Source organism: Equus przewalskii, chromosome 5 (genome assembly GCF_037783145.1).
Source record: "Equus przewalskii isolate Varuska chromosome 5, EquPr2, whole genome shotgun sequence".
NCBI lineage: Eukaryota > Metazoa > Chordata > Mammalia > Perissodactyla > Equidae > Equus > Equus przewalskii.
The window spans coordinates 11,242,777-11,257,124 of NC_091835.1; the positions used below are offsets into that span (position 1 = coordinate 11,242,777).

The following is a 14,348-nucleotide window of genomic DNA, read 5'->3' on the forward strand; positions in this document are numbered from 1 at the left end:
AGGAATGATCCTGCAGTTGATTAGCATCTAAATAATTAGATTTTTGGCCTGGTCTGTTTGAAAGCTGTAAGAGGGAAGTGGCCTGAAGGCAGAAGTTTCTCTCAAGGTTAGTATGGTGACCTTCTCACCCACACCGAGAGCTATGGGAGAGCACGCATGGCTGACTGTTGCCTAACCACACAGAAAACCAGGGCGTGTAAAACGTCCACCTAAAAACATCTTTATTTTCTACTTTCATCCTGAGCTCACATTTTGCAAGCAGCTATGTTTAACGCATGACAAAAGACTGAGTGCCAGGCAAGTGTGGCTCATATGTTGCATAATGTCCAAGTTTTATTTGTAAAGAGCACAGTCAGTACTGTCTTAGTAAAACTCCAAGTGGTGGATGTGCTTTAATCTCCAGGCCTGTGATCAATTACAGAATAACTTTTATTTTATCAGTTCTTTAGAGTATCTGTTTCTCAATAGAGCTAAGCTACTAAATAGATAGCAACACTCTTTAGGGACTGATGACTAAAATATTAATCTAGGCGAAGAATTAGCATAGAAATGGCTTGCAAGAAATACATACATATATACACACACATGCATATATACATATATATACATATATATAGTTTACTTCTAGCTAATGATAAACAATCACATCACGTCCATCTACTATCAATAAAATAAAGCCCATTAAGAAAAAGCTTATTCCACCTATATGAAAAAGTATGCCAGTTAATACAGTTGGTATTTGACTATGTTAGACCCACCATGGGCTGTAATAAAATTCTCATATGTTTGAATTCATTTACGCATGCCTGCATTTAATATGCTTTGTGACCATGTCTACAATTAATATGATTTATGAGAAAAGAACATGTGCCATATTGGGGGGTATACCATACGTATTTTTTTTCTTCTATGAATGAAAAATATAACAGAACGGCTCAGGGAAAATTGTTGGCCGTTAGCATATTGAGAGGGACTCACAGAGCCCTGAGTAAACTTGGGAGAGTTAATGATATCCTCTTATCTGACCCTGACACATTTGCAGCATGTAATTTACAGAAGCTCTGTCCAGGGAATCTTGACAAATGCTCCTAACGATGTCAGGGCAATGTTCCATTCTAATGTAAAACAGATGTGGGTCAGATACCCTCATTCATCACTTAACACAGAGAGTCTCAAACTCTTTCTAGCAGGAATGACATTACCTGCTGTTAACTCTTCTCATTTCAGGAAATTTCTCACAACCACAGTAGCTCTCTGAAGGATAAGCATTCAAACCTATCACCATTTCAAAAACCTGTCTAAATACACGACTGTGGAAAATCAAACATATATCTTGGTTTAATTTCATGACTACTTCAGGACACGTTTGCTAAATGTTAATTGACCCTTGGGGACCTAAGATTCCAAATATAGAAAGGGAAAAGCTCTATGCTCGGGCATCCCACAAGACTTCAGTGAGACGGCGTTTAGAACTTTACCTCTAATTGCCCATAATATAAACCTGCATTCAAGGAGCTGATTTACCCTAATAACCATTCATAAACGCAAACCTTGCCAAATCTTAAATGCCCAGCTCTGTGTGAAATTCACAATAAAAGAAAGAAAGAAGAAAAAACCCATAATAAAGTACCAATCCACATTGCCTTTCAGGAAGAGGGATCTCAACTCCACCCCTCCTGAGAAGAAGGATGTTGGGCTACACCGTATTCCGGTTCCTCTAGAATCTTCCCTACCACCCAGTACATTCCAGCCCACTAAGGAAGGAAAACAGCTGCCAACTCAACAAAGAAATTTCTTCTTTCTTCTAGACCAGGCGTGATATAGGCAAATACTTCCGTGGCTGCGCAAAGTCAATGTCTTAAGACTCCATCTATTAAATGCCTGAAGATCACAGAAGAGAAACTTCCCTGCCCTCTTCATGTGAAGGAAGCTATGTCCTTAAAATAGAGAAGAGAGCCAGCTGAAACAACCAAGTGATACTGACTTAATGAGTAGATCTCAACAATGAACATCCCCTTTAGGCAAGGTTTTCTGGTCTGTTTCACAGACGTTGCGGTAAGGCAGAACAAGCATGCATTTAAGATGCATGGAGACTTGTAGCAACTCTACAGATATTGGAGTTTGAGAACACAGTCCTCCAAGAACCAGAAGCTACTACAGCGCTAAGCTAAAGTCACATCTACCTTAATTTCCTCTCTTACCTGATTCCAGGGGCACTGGACCGATGAAGATGTATGGCTTTTCCACCTGAAAATTGACTTGTGTCCTTGATCATAAATTGGGCAGTGGCTATGTCCCCTATTGCACAGGCAACTTTGTGTAGGCTGGCAACATACAGGGCCTACAGAGAAGCCACTTACATAGTTTTTTGATCTACAAAAATTTAATCTGCTCCTACAGATCTCGACAAAATAAAGTCTTTGTAATTTAGTGATTAAAAGAATGTTCCTGGGGGCCGGCCCCATGGCTGAGTGGTTAAGTCTGCGTGCCCCACTTTGGCGGCCCAGGGTTTTGCTGGTTCCGATTCTGGGTGTGGACATAGCACCACTCATCAGGCCATGCTAAGGCAGCATCCCACGTAGCACAACCAGAGGTACTCACAACTAGAATATACGACTATGGGGGGTGGGGTGGGGGGGCGTTGGGGGAAAGAAGAAAAAAAGAAAAGCCAGAAGATTGGCAACAGATGTTAGCTCAGGTGCCAATCTTTGGGGAAAAGAAAAAACAAAGAATGTTCCTCAATCAGTTACTTCCAAATTACTTAGACTGTCCCTTAATTTCTAAAGCCTTTCTATTTTACCTATTGTTTCAGATCCCTTTATCCCTTGCTGATGAGAAAGAAGCACAACACACATCAGATTCTCCTGCCTTTGAGATAAGTACCATGCTTCTAATTTATCTAGTACCATAGAAGCTGGACTGTATATTTTTGAAAATATGTTCCTGTTGATATTATATTTCAATAAATCAAAACAAGAATAAGAAACAGAAAACAATAGGAAACTCCTGTCTGCTCCCCACTCTTAGCCCCATGGAATGAAGGATCATTGGCTCTTGTTCATTGTAATGGATTCTCATGTTATTGTGATCTGAATTACCGAAACAAACCTAATTTTGTACGATGTATTTCTAAGGACTATCATATCCCAGACATATTACAATTACTGCATTCTGAATGGACACCAATATTTAAAATATCTAAGTGGAGTACCTGAAAATACTCCGGGCCACCAAGAAACTGACTTTCCTTTATATTACTCAGTTTCCACATTTGCCTTCTTTGTCAAAAACAAACAAAAGTTTTGGGGCTTTTTTTTGGTCAGAGGTTCACGTGATATTTTTAAGTCAATAATGAAGGCCCTGTCGCGATAATATTACTACTTTATCAAAAAGCATTTAAGTTTCCTAAGTACTGCGTATCTCAGCATAACTCTACAGGACAATTCTTTTTCGATATCTTCCAAGGTTAACAAGAAGGTGAAACAGAAGCTGAGATATTTTAGGCAACTTGTCGAACACACCCAGCTAGTGAGCGGCTGAGAAATATTGGAAGCTCATGCTTTTGACCTTGGGGTTCCTTTTGTAGGTCAATGAGTTACACCCACTGCAATCGATTCACTAAACAGGAATTCTCTTTCTTTCCTTTACTCCCTTATCTGCCTCATGGAAACATTCTTAAGCAGTTTATAGCTTCTTCTTTAAAATTTCTCTTTTTCCTGCTAAGTTCTTATACAGAGGCATGGGAATGTGTTGAAGTAGAAGATAACACCAAACGTTAAATAGAAAGAAACAGTCCCTTGTGAAAAAACTCAAGGGAAATATTCATCATTTGGGTCTCCAGCTGAGTTTTCTTTCATTCAGCACTTTCTAGGAAATGTTTCTCAAAACTTGGTAGTTTGATGCTCAACAAAAGGGCTCCAAGTTAAACTGGAGAACACCGAGTTACACAAACATGTTTCCATGCTGCAAGACTTGCCAGAGCCTTTAGTAGGCTAAGATGCACTGGGACTCTGAAAGATAAAGAGAGATAATTTGTAACATTTACCAAGTTGCTGATTCAGAATCCTTTTTGCCCAAACCACTGTTCCAAGGAGCCCAGTTTGGGGAACAAGGCTTTAGTATCAGGCAACTGTTTGGTTTCTGGGTATTCAAAGATGATGATGACCTAGTACCATTTTTCTAAAAGCGCATGGTCAAAGGGAGAAATGGATACATTATCATATAATACAGTGTGGTATGGGTTTTAACAAGGTATGATGAGCACACCAGTGTGGCAGCAACGGAGGCCAAAACAAGAAATTCTGCCTGGAATAGTCACAGAAGGGCTGATATTGAACTAGAAATTTTCCCATGGAGTCATACAATAGAAGATCAGAGGGTTTTTAAATCTCAGAACAGATGCAATAGTTTACTTACATTTTTTAATGCAAGCTGCCCAAAACGAGACATCAGTATTTTGTGAGAAAGAGAGTTATTTCTTTAAATAAGGGCTGCCTCCTTCATTAGTTCAGAGCTGAGGACTGGCTGCATAGTCATCTTACAGCTAAGAAATCTGCCCTTCAGGGAGAAATCCTACCCTGTGACTCCACAAAACGCACTGAGTCAAAGGGCCTCCCAATTCCCCATCTTTCCCATTGATCATGAGGGACAATGCAATCACCAACCTCAGAAACCAGTTTACTGAGCTCCGGCTAAATGTCAAGAGTAATTTTTAAATATTATGCTATACATTGAAAAATATACACCTCTGATGAAACCCAGACTGTTTTGCAGAGACAGATTCTTTAGAAAAAAAACAAAAAATAGTACACAACTAATGACTGAATCCAGTCTCCTGTGCCTACAGTACAAAGCACACATTCAGCCCCTAATTGAATAAATATGCAAGTATTCAGATTTCTGTAGATATTCCCATTTTGCAAATGCAGTAATAAATTAAAAGCTTTACATTGCATTCCAACCGCATATAAAGGGTTGATTCAGACCATTAGCCTCACACCAGAATCCAGCATGGCTTTACAGTGTATTACCAACTACAAAGGAAAACTTTTTATTCTAGGAACTTAGTTATAGACTAAGCAATCACACTCAATTTTTTTCTCCTCAATGGCTAAAGGAATTCAAATGGACCTAAAAACCATGAGGTTGTTGCATCTGATTTGTCTAATGTACAAGAGAAAGTAGCTGATGGAGTTTCTAGTTAAATCAATTCAACAAATACAAAAATATTTAATTCAGCAGGAAAGGTTTTCTTGTGGCTCATTTCAGTAACATGATGTAAGATTTAGTCACTGGCTGCTGCTCCTTCCCTTTCTTTAAAAAAGGAGATTTTGGCCAAGTAGTTGTTTCTCTCACAATTCTCCAATCTGTAACTAACTCAAGAGGCTGTGGCTAGAGTTGACATAAACCAGGGCTCTCCTCATATTCTTTAAGGGTAGCAACCACAGCCTTCGGAGAAAAACCAAAGGCACCAGGTCAATTACAGCCTGCATTGCTTCAACAAATGGATTAGCAGCAAAGTTTTCACCACGGAGCAGAATATCTCGAAAACGTAATATGGCAGAATGGAAACATGCAAATGGCCGATGGTTATTCTGGTGTAGCTGAAATGGGCTCATTTATGATCATAAACATCCTCGAGCTTTCATAAACATGTGAGGCTCCTGCAGCCCTGGTTTTGAGCTCATGAACTGCTTTAGAAATGAAACAGAAAGAGGCTCAAACTTGGAGAGGCTGCCACTTTTGTACGGAATGTCTCTCTGTCTAAGCTTTGTTTGACACCCAACCAATCTCTTTAATCAAAATCACTCTTTTGCTTCCACAGATGAATTTCTGGAAAGCGTAAAGGGAAGGAAGTGCCTCTGTTGGGAATTTGGTTGGTGGCACCTGCTTGTCTGGATCTTCACGATGATAAAGACAGGCTGAGGGCGCAGGATCTGCAACCGGGGTGTGAAATGGACAAAACGAATAGCCTAGCATCAAGTAGCTTCTGGATGTGAGCCCAAAAATGTCCAGAAAAATAGCTCCTCTGAAACAGGAGCTGGCCCTGCCACCAGGGTAAACCTTCCTGGTTTTATATGTTTCAACAGTACAAGAGGAGGTTAAGGAATTATCATGCTACGGTGAAAAAGATTTTCTCTCTATAGGAAACAGAAAAGTACCCATCACAACCATTCTTAATGACTATACCCCATGCACACAAGCTGATTCACAGTAAGCCCTTACACCTTCGATGGACAAAGAACCATCATCCTGCCTTACAGCTAAGGAATTTGAGATAATTATGAACGCTGCAGTCCAAAAAATGACAAGCAAAATCAAAAGCAGCCTTGAGTTTTGTGTACACATATTAACACTTAAATGCTTCTCCCTAATAAGTTTCAGGATTAACAAATGTTTGTCAAAAGAAACTGTGCTGAGCAACTGAAATCTAATTTGAAATGGAACCACAACAGTCTAATACATATATGCATGAAATGGAGAAGCTGCCTAATAAGCGTGGCTGACACCAAATATGCAATTTACATACATTACACACTAATAATCTCAATTTTAATATTACTCTTTAAAAGCAACTGGATGGGTGGTTGAGTTAAAGGTTTTCTTTTGTAAAATGTGAATTAAGAACAAAAGTTGATCCTGGCATCTTACGCCCTTAACCACAATCTCGTTAACATAAAGATCTATCTGCTCTTTCTTGAGTCTATTTCAGAGACGGTACTTCATTCCCACAAACAAAGCTGTGATGATTCAACCAGACTTAACACATGAATGGTCAGTAAACTTGATGAGATCTGCAGACCTGCTCTTTGTTCCTGAGGTGCTGAGTGGTGAGCAAACATTCAAGCATCTTTAAGCCTGGTACGCAAATCTTTATGAGAATTTTTTCTTTCCTCAGTAGATTATCCATGAAATAGCCAGGTGTACTGCTTATTCAATTACATCTTACCCAAGACCTGGACAAAATTCGAAATAAGGCCTTTGAGCATTAGCTCTTACCACGGGGATTTATTAATAACAGTTAAACATTCTCTACAACAAAACTTTTTTGTGTGTAATTTAAGCCTATTTTCTTATTTTGTCATTGGTTTCACTCATAAACCAGAAACGAAAATCTCCCCATCTGCTCTAAACATAAAATGTGTTCATAATAACCCAGATTTATACCAAATGTATTTTTAAGCATTGCTGAATTCAGAGAGTACTCAAAATTTATGGCCTCTGAGGTTGCAAAGAGGACTTCCTCTTTTTAAGGAGGAAAATGCTTAAAATGAACATAGCAAAGGTTCAGAAAGCTTCTTGGATATCAAATGGCTCCACAGGAAAAAAAAATGTCAATGATATAAGAGTAAATGAATCAAAACCATATGGATCAAATTTTCCCTAAAATACACAGTTTGAAAAATTAAGGAGGAAAAGTACTTGGCAAAATGTGTTTTAGGTTTTACCAAACCCAAAACATTTGAAGAATCATTTGCAATGGTTGATGAACACTAAGTGCAGCCAAGTTGGCCCATTTTTGTATACTGCAGAACAATAAAAAAGCTTCCTAGAAACCATGTAACCCACTGATACTGTATTTCACTCAAGAAATCATTAGAAGCTGTCACCAAAAACTGGGGAGTTTGTAGAAGTGGGGTGGAAGTGGGGCATGAAATGATAAAAGTTTGTTAATTTAATTGGTGTTGTGTTTTGGGGTTGGCTATGTATGTTTTGGAGGTGGGAGAGTAGTAAGTATAGTATTTCCTTCAAAAGAAAGTTAATTAGAAGAACTTCGGCCAAATGTTAATTAGTCTCACGTCTTGAGCATATGGTAGTATTTCCTCGGTACTCCATACTCCAGGTCAGCATTCCTTTTTCTCTCCTGCACATGCAGGAAGGTGCTGGTAATATACCATGTGGGTTCAGAGGGGAAATATGTGGTCTCTATTTCCTGTATTCTTTCTGTACTGTCCCCATGTGAAGAGAACACAACCTCTCTAAAGAAGGCTGCCACTGCCGGGGAAAGCCCTCGTTAGAGCAGGTTGAATGGTTTTCTTCTCAGACCATGTTTTGCCATTCATTATGTAAGTCCTGTCTCCTAAAAGGGTTATGTAGTTCAAACGATCCCAGCAATTCAGAGACAGTAGAAAATTTTGAGGTCATTAGCCTACTCCCTCTCTCACCCATCACTGAGAATCTCAAGTTCCCTAACAGATCCAGCCTTTGAGGGAACGTGAAGCCAAGCTCTCCATCTGTGAATCCTTTCGACCATGCCTGCAGGAAAATCCGAACGTCGGTGATAGAGACCCTGGAAAACTTCCTAGGACATTATGCTTATTTAGCCAGTGAAATGTGTAATTTGTGTTTATAGAAGAGTTAGTAACAACGAGAAGAGAGATAGGTTTCACTCCTAACTCTACCAGTAACTCACTCTGTCATTCAGATGACTGTGTTTCATTGGCCTCAGTTTTTCCGTAAGTAAAATGGGAATATTCCCCAGATGTAGTTACTGAGTCCCTCAGAACAAGACAAACTTGCCAACGATTAAGCAGTGCACAGACCCTTTCAGCCACTTGAGGAGGGATCTGACCAAACCCTCTAAAAGTTTTTGTCACTATTCTGAGACTTAGAATGTCACAAATACATGTCACTCTTGCTACTCCAATCTGACCAGCTGGACAGGTGTGACCTTCCTGAGCCACCGCTTCACACTTGTCCCTCATGAAGCTGAGAGCTCCCCGGAGAAAAGGACCGAGGGCATCTAAGAAACACCATTTGGCTAACGGCTCTGATTCCAAGCTTTAAAAGAGTCTTTGCTTGAAGGAACAGATATGTTAGAGAGCCCAAAGGAAAACCAACTAAAATCTACACACATACAAAGAAACAATTTGCCTTTCATTGTGGTCTCTATTAATTCCTTGACAAGAAACTAGGAATCCCATGCTACAAGAGTTCACACACATTCTAACTCATCATTTCCAAGTCTGAATGGCAAACAACCCATCAATTTCAGTGACATGAGGCAAAAAAGTCAAATAACATGCACAAACATTTTTAACAAGTCAAATAGCCCGCAAGGAAGAAATCAACAATGAATTGGCCATAACAACTCAAAACAATTTAGATCCAATTCCGTTTAAATTAATAGATGGGAAATATCTTGTGATGAAATACAAAGGCAGAGAAAAGGTGAGATGCAAAGTTATATACACTACTCCATTATATTTTTTAAAAAGCATAAGACCCAAAAAGAGCTGAAAGGCAATATGCAAAAATATTAAGAGTGGTTACCAAGGGGAAATTTTTTTCTACTCTAAACACACTTTTTAAATTTTTTCCCGTTGTCTACAATAACCATGCAGTAAGTACTTTTAGTACTGGGAGAAGTTAAAAGATTGATAGAAAAAGTGTGTAAAGCAAAAAAGCGCATAAAGAACGTATTAGCTAAAAGAGTGTAAATTAACCTGAACCCAAAAGTTTAGAAAACTAGCCCCTACAAAATGATTTAAAAATATGACTAACGCCCCCTGCCTCTATTTTTCATGAAACCTGTTTCCTCTTCACCCAAGTTGGGCTATCATGGATGAGATCCTAGACTAGGAGCCAGGAATCCTTGGTCTAGCCCCAGTCCTCTCACTATCAGCCCTGTGGCCTTCAGCAGGCCACAAGCTCTCTGAGCCTCAGTTGATCTGTCTGCATATCAGATGCTCAGATAGAGGCAGAGGGAGGGGAAGAGTAGGAGGAGAAAAGGAAAAATGGTAATTGCAGGATTCGTTGCATTTTTAATATGACCTGATCCAATATGGTCATGAGCACTTCTAGGTAATAAGTAATAAGCTGAAAGGACTACCACCATTTCTTTACTATCTTCTTTAATAGGTAACCCAGGCTGTTAGATGTGGGCTCTTTGCTTCAAATTTTTCTTCAAAATAATCTTAATAAAGCCAGACAATCAAAAGAAGGGTAGCCCCCCTCTTTGCTTAAATAGAGACATTCCTGAGAAGTGATAAATCCCAAAAGCTACAGGAATCTTTCTACTTCCCAACGCTCCTACTCCATCATTTTATAAACATATTCAGCAAGGTACTGATTCACTCACTATCTTTCATTCTCCAACTTTGCCTGAGGAGGTAAGGAGGAACTTCATGTCATTTGTCCCTTTTCCAACTCATCGGGGATGCTATAAAAACTTAGACAATGTGGGTTCTTAGTGGTGGTTTGCAGCGGAAACGTATGGCCGAAATGCAAAATAAACTGGATATTTGCAATGTAATAAGTAATGAATTAACATAATATGTAAGAGCATAGTAAAGAAATACAGGAAAAGTTGCCTGTGGAATTTTCCATTGCTTGATATTGGCATGATTCCCTCCCTACCGCCGACTCTGGAATCATAGCCAGGCTTCCTGAAAAATCAAGGATTAGCAGTTTCAAGATCAAGTGCTAGTAATTCCATTTATGCAATAGTTATAGACTACAATATTGCACACATTATAACATACAAGATAATATATTTATAATACAAGAAACTAGCAGTTTCATTTACAAAATACAGATTTGTGTCATTATTTTTATGATGATTCAACACTAAAGAAATGCCAAGAAATCCTGGGTCTCCCCTTACAGAAGTAGTTAGCATTGGCATTTACTTTTATTAAAACTTTCAACCAAATCATGTTCATAAAAAGCTTTTCTATGGCCCCCAATTCCTTATGTCAAAAATTGCAGAGATAACTACTTCTGAAGTTACTTCTAAACTGTGGAAGAAGTTTATATGTTATAAATCTGGGCATTTTAAAGATGCATCTATTAATATAAGTCCATGAGTGTCATGCAAAATCACATTCACAAAGGCCAGCAGTTGGAAATTAAATGTCTTAAAGTCCTGTAGGAAGCACGTTCGTTGTTTTCATGTTGTTATTTCTCGGCTGAGGTTTAAAGCCACGTCTTATTTTTTATCCCAGGATGTGCTATAGGAATCTATGAAACTTAATTACATTTACTGTTACAAAAAAGGATTTATGAACTTTTGCCTTTAGGCAGAAATGTTTATTTCATTGCCTTTGCTATTCATTCTTTTCAACTCCAACGGCTTTGAACTTTTCAGCTGCTCAGAGTTATCACCGTTGTCCAGAGCCCAGGAACTCCACTCCCAAGACGCACACCACAAGTTGAAGAAAACGAAGACGGCAAAGATATATGAGTCGTTATTTTGGCCACCCTTTGTGCCATTAAAATCTCATTTTCTGCCTATTAGAATGCCCTCTTGGTGCTTAGGCAGCGGTGAGTGTCAGTGATTACTGTGTAATTGAGGATAATTGTCTTTTCACTTTTCATTTGTGTCATTCTGAGCTTCTCTCTGTTTTTCTAACCACCAAGAGGAAAAGGGAGTAAGAAAAGATAAAGCTGTTAAAACTCTCACTCTTGGTCCTGAAGAGATTCTCGATTGCAATTATAGATTGCAACCCCTTTGTGACATTTCTCCAAATTTAGCGGGCAGCTATCCTCGCCACCTGGGCCAGGCACTCTCTAATAAAATCAAGCAATCTGTATTTAAACAACTGCTAATAATGTCAACTTCAGACAGATGCCACATGTAGGAAATTTACCCAACCCTCTGACATGCAATTATCAAGGCAATTTATTAATACGATCTCTCAAGAAAAGCTCATAGTCCAATGCAAATTAGAAAAACAATTACTACATTCAGATATCGATATATTCCCAAAGAGCAGTAATTCTCCTAGTTTGTGCATTTATAACTCATTTATCCCAAAGTCCTGTAGCCATCAGCTGGGTCTCTCTCCATACGACTTGTTTGCTTCCTCTCCGATGTTTTATAAAAGCTTTGGTGTTTTCTTGTTAGCTGCTTTTGCTCACAACCCTATCACCTGACCAAATACCATTAAAAAAAAGATGTGTGTATGAGTTTTTCAACCAAAGCCCAGAACTAGGAGTGGAGATGACAAACACCTTGACAACTGAGTATAAACATAAAGTCTCCATGATTACATTAAAAATCCCTTGAATTTTAAGTCTGAGCTACTTTTGATACAGCCAGTAGGAAGGGTGGGGAGAAAGGAAACTAAAATCATGTGGCTTGGATAAAGAATACATTATGGTTTAAATTTGGCAATTCATTATATGACTGCCTCGGGGAATTGGCTATTTGGTTCTGGTATACAGCAATCGTCTGTCTGGAAACACGGGACTGACCTGAGGTGAAAGGCCATTGCCAATGGCGGGGTTCATGGGGTTGGAGGGCCCGGACGGAGGCACAAAGCTGTCTGTATAGCTGGAAAATCCATGCCTGGTGCTGGGGAGGCAGTAGGCAGAGCCGCTGTCTGGGTTTGAAGGAATAGTGCTTTGGTGTACAGTACTCGGAGGAAGCGGTTGAGGTCTGTGAACGGTGCTGCTGGGATCCGACACGGCTGCAATGAAGAAGACTGTCAGAAGAAAGCTCCTTTGTAGGTCAGCAGAGAAAGTTCAGAGCGAGAGTTCACCGTCACCAAGCCATCAGTAGCATCTATCGGTCAGACCAAATGTTAATTCCAAACTGCATTTCTCAACAAGCAGGTGCAGAACCACTTGTAACAAGTATAGCCACAGCTCTGCACATATGTGCAAGTACGTAAGTTATCTATATACTTTCCTGGCACACTCACCCAGAATAGGAATTCAGAAATCACATAATGAATGCAACAAATCCATTTGGGCAGTGAATGTTATTAAAAATCAACATAGGAATTAACCAATGGAAGAATTGCAAGTCTCAAATTTCCTATCAATACATTTTCAAAGCACCTAAATATTAGTGTCATAGTATAGTTTCGAATGCCTAGAATGCTATCTTTCATAATCCAAAATAATTTAGTCTTATCTTTTATCCCGTTCACCTCTACGTGCTAACAGATGGACTTCATCAAAGCTTACCTTCCCTCTATTACTACTGCGGTTAGTAACCATCACAGAGCTTCAGACTGGAGAAATTGCAGACTGGAGTACAAATGTAGAGGTAAAATTTTAACGAAAGAAAATTGCATGTTTATTTAGGAAGGTTGTTTTGTTTCATTGTTCTGTTTTGTTTTGTTCTAAAATACTGAAATAGTATTATATTACAACACAGTTTATCTAGAGAGATTCAGCTATGTCATAGAACAAACTATGTTTCTGAAATGTGACAGGTACACTTAGGGCAACCTGATATAATGTAATTAACATCCAAATAGCAATGATGTCGGCATCGCAGAGGAATTCATTGCATAAAATACACAGCAGGGAAACCAATTGGGAGTTACATGTTAACTCCTTGACTCCCTTCCTTCATACCTTGTGGAATAGCCGTGGGCTGGTAAGAGGTCTCGGACAGCTGGTACGTTGGCAGAGTCGGCATGGCAGTGGGAGGGAATCCCCCCGGAATGAGATGGTTGAAAGCCATCAGTTGATTGGCCCCAGCTTGCTTCCTCCATCTTGCACGGCGGTTGCTAAACCAGACCTATGGATTTAATTTAAAATTTGAGGATTTCACTGATGAAATAATAGTACATTCTTAATGAATTTTTCATGCTAAAACAGATTAAAGGCCCCTTACTGACAGGGCAAATAGATGTAAGAGCCCTCCACCTTCTGGGTTGTATTGTCAGGGGAGAAAGGAGAGTTAAATGTCAGGGGTCATGGAGGGGTTTCCAGGCTTTTGCATGGTCTTGCAAAGCCCCCACAAAGCCCGTGATGACTGTGGGCAGGGATGGCTGAGCAGGAGTGGAAACAACGAGAACTCCCCACTACCATCATCAACACCCTCCAACTTTCATACACTCTCCAAGGATCCATGAGTCTCTGACGCCCACACAACATAGGTCCTAAGTTGGCCTTGCCTATTACTCTAATCCTTGTATCTTATGTTCTTATCAGTCTGTCTCTGTGTTTCCAGGGTCACTATGAGCATAGCTCCTGGAGAGTCATATAAATGGGCCAGAAGGATAAATGGAGCCATTTTACCATCCCTTTCAAAGTGTGAGACATTTGGAAGTAGACGCCACAGAGGTAAGTATTTCAAGAAATGAAAGCATTTTATCTAAGATCCCTTAAATAACTAGTTTGTTTATTATTTCTTTAAACAACAGCTTTAAGCACCTATCATTCTCTGTGCCAGGCATATGCTAACTAGGTACCTTCAGAAAAACTTGATGTAATATAATAAAATGCCTTCAAGGAACTCAAAGCCCAAGTATTTCGTGTGAGGAGCCGGAGAGATACGACAATAATAGGAGCAAGAAATGCAACTGAACATCTAAAATGTTGAGAAATTGTGATAGAAGGCTTTGAATGTGCCCCATGATCTTCCCAACTCTTATATCTCCAGAGTT

The 14,348-nt window shown here is 39.4% G+C and overlaps 1 protein-coding gene across 3 annotated transcripts in view; it reads right to left on the reverse strand.

Annotated features, from left to right (window-relative positions):
• PAX3 (paired box 3) overlaps positions 1-14,348 on the reverse strand; it is a 92,515-nt gene that overhangs the window by 7,362 nt on the left and 70,805 nt on the right. For all 3 annotated transcript variants that reach the window (XM_008514383.2, XM_008514381.2, XM_008514384.2), the window contains exons 6-7: positions 13,312-13,477; positions 12,199-12,413 (exon numbers count right to left, since the gene is read on the reverse strand). In XM_008514383.2, coding sequence (XP_008512605.1) covers positions 12,199-12,413; positions 13,312-13,477 — 381 coding nt within the window. The remainder of the gene's footprint in view (positions 1-12,198; positions 12,414-13,311; positions 13,478-14,348) is intronic.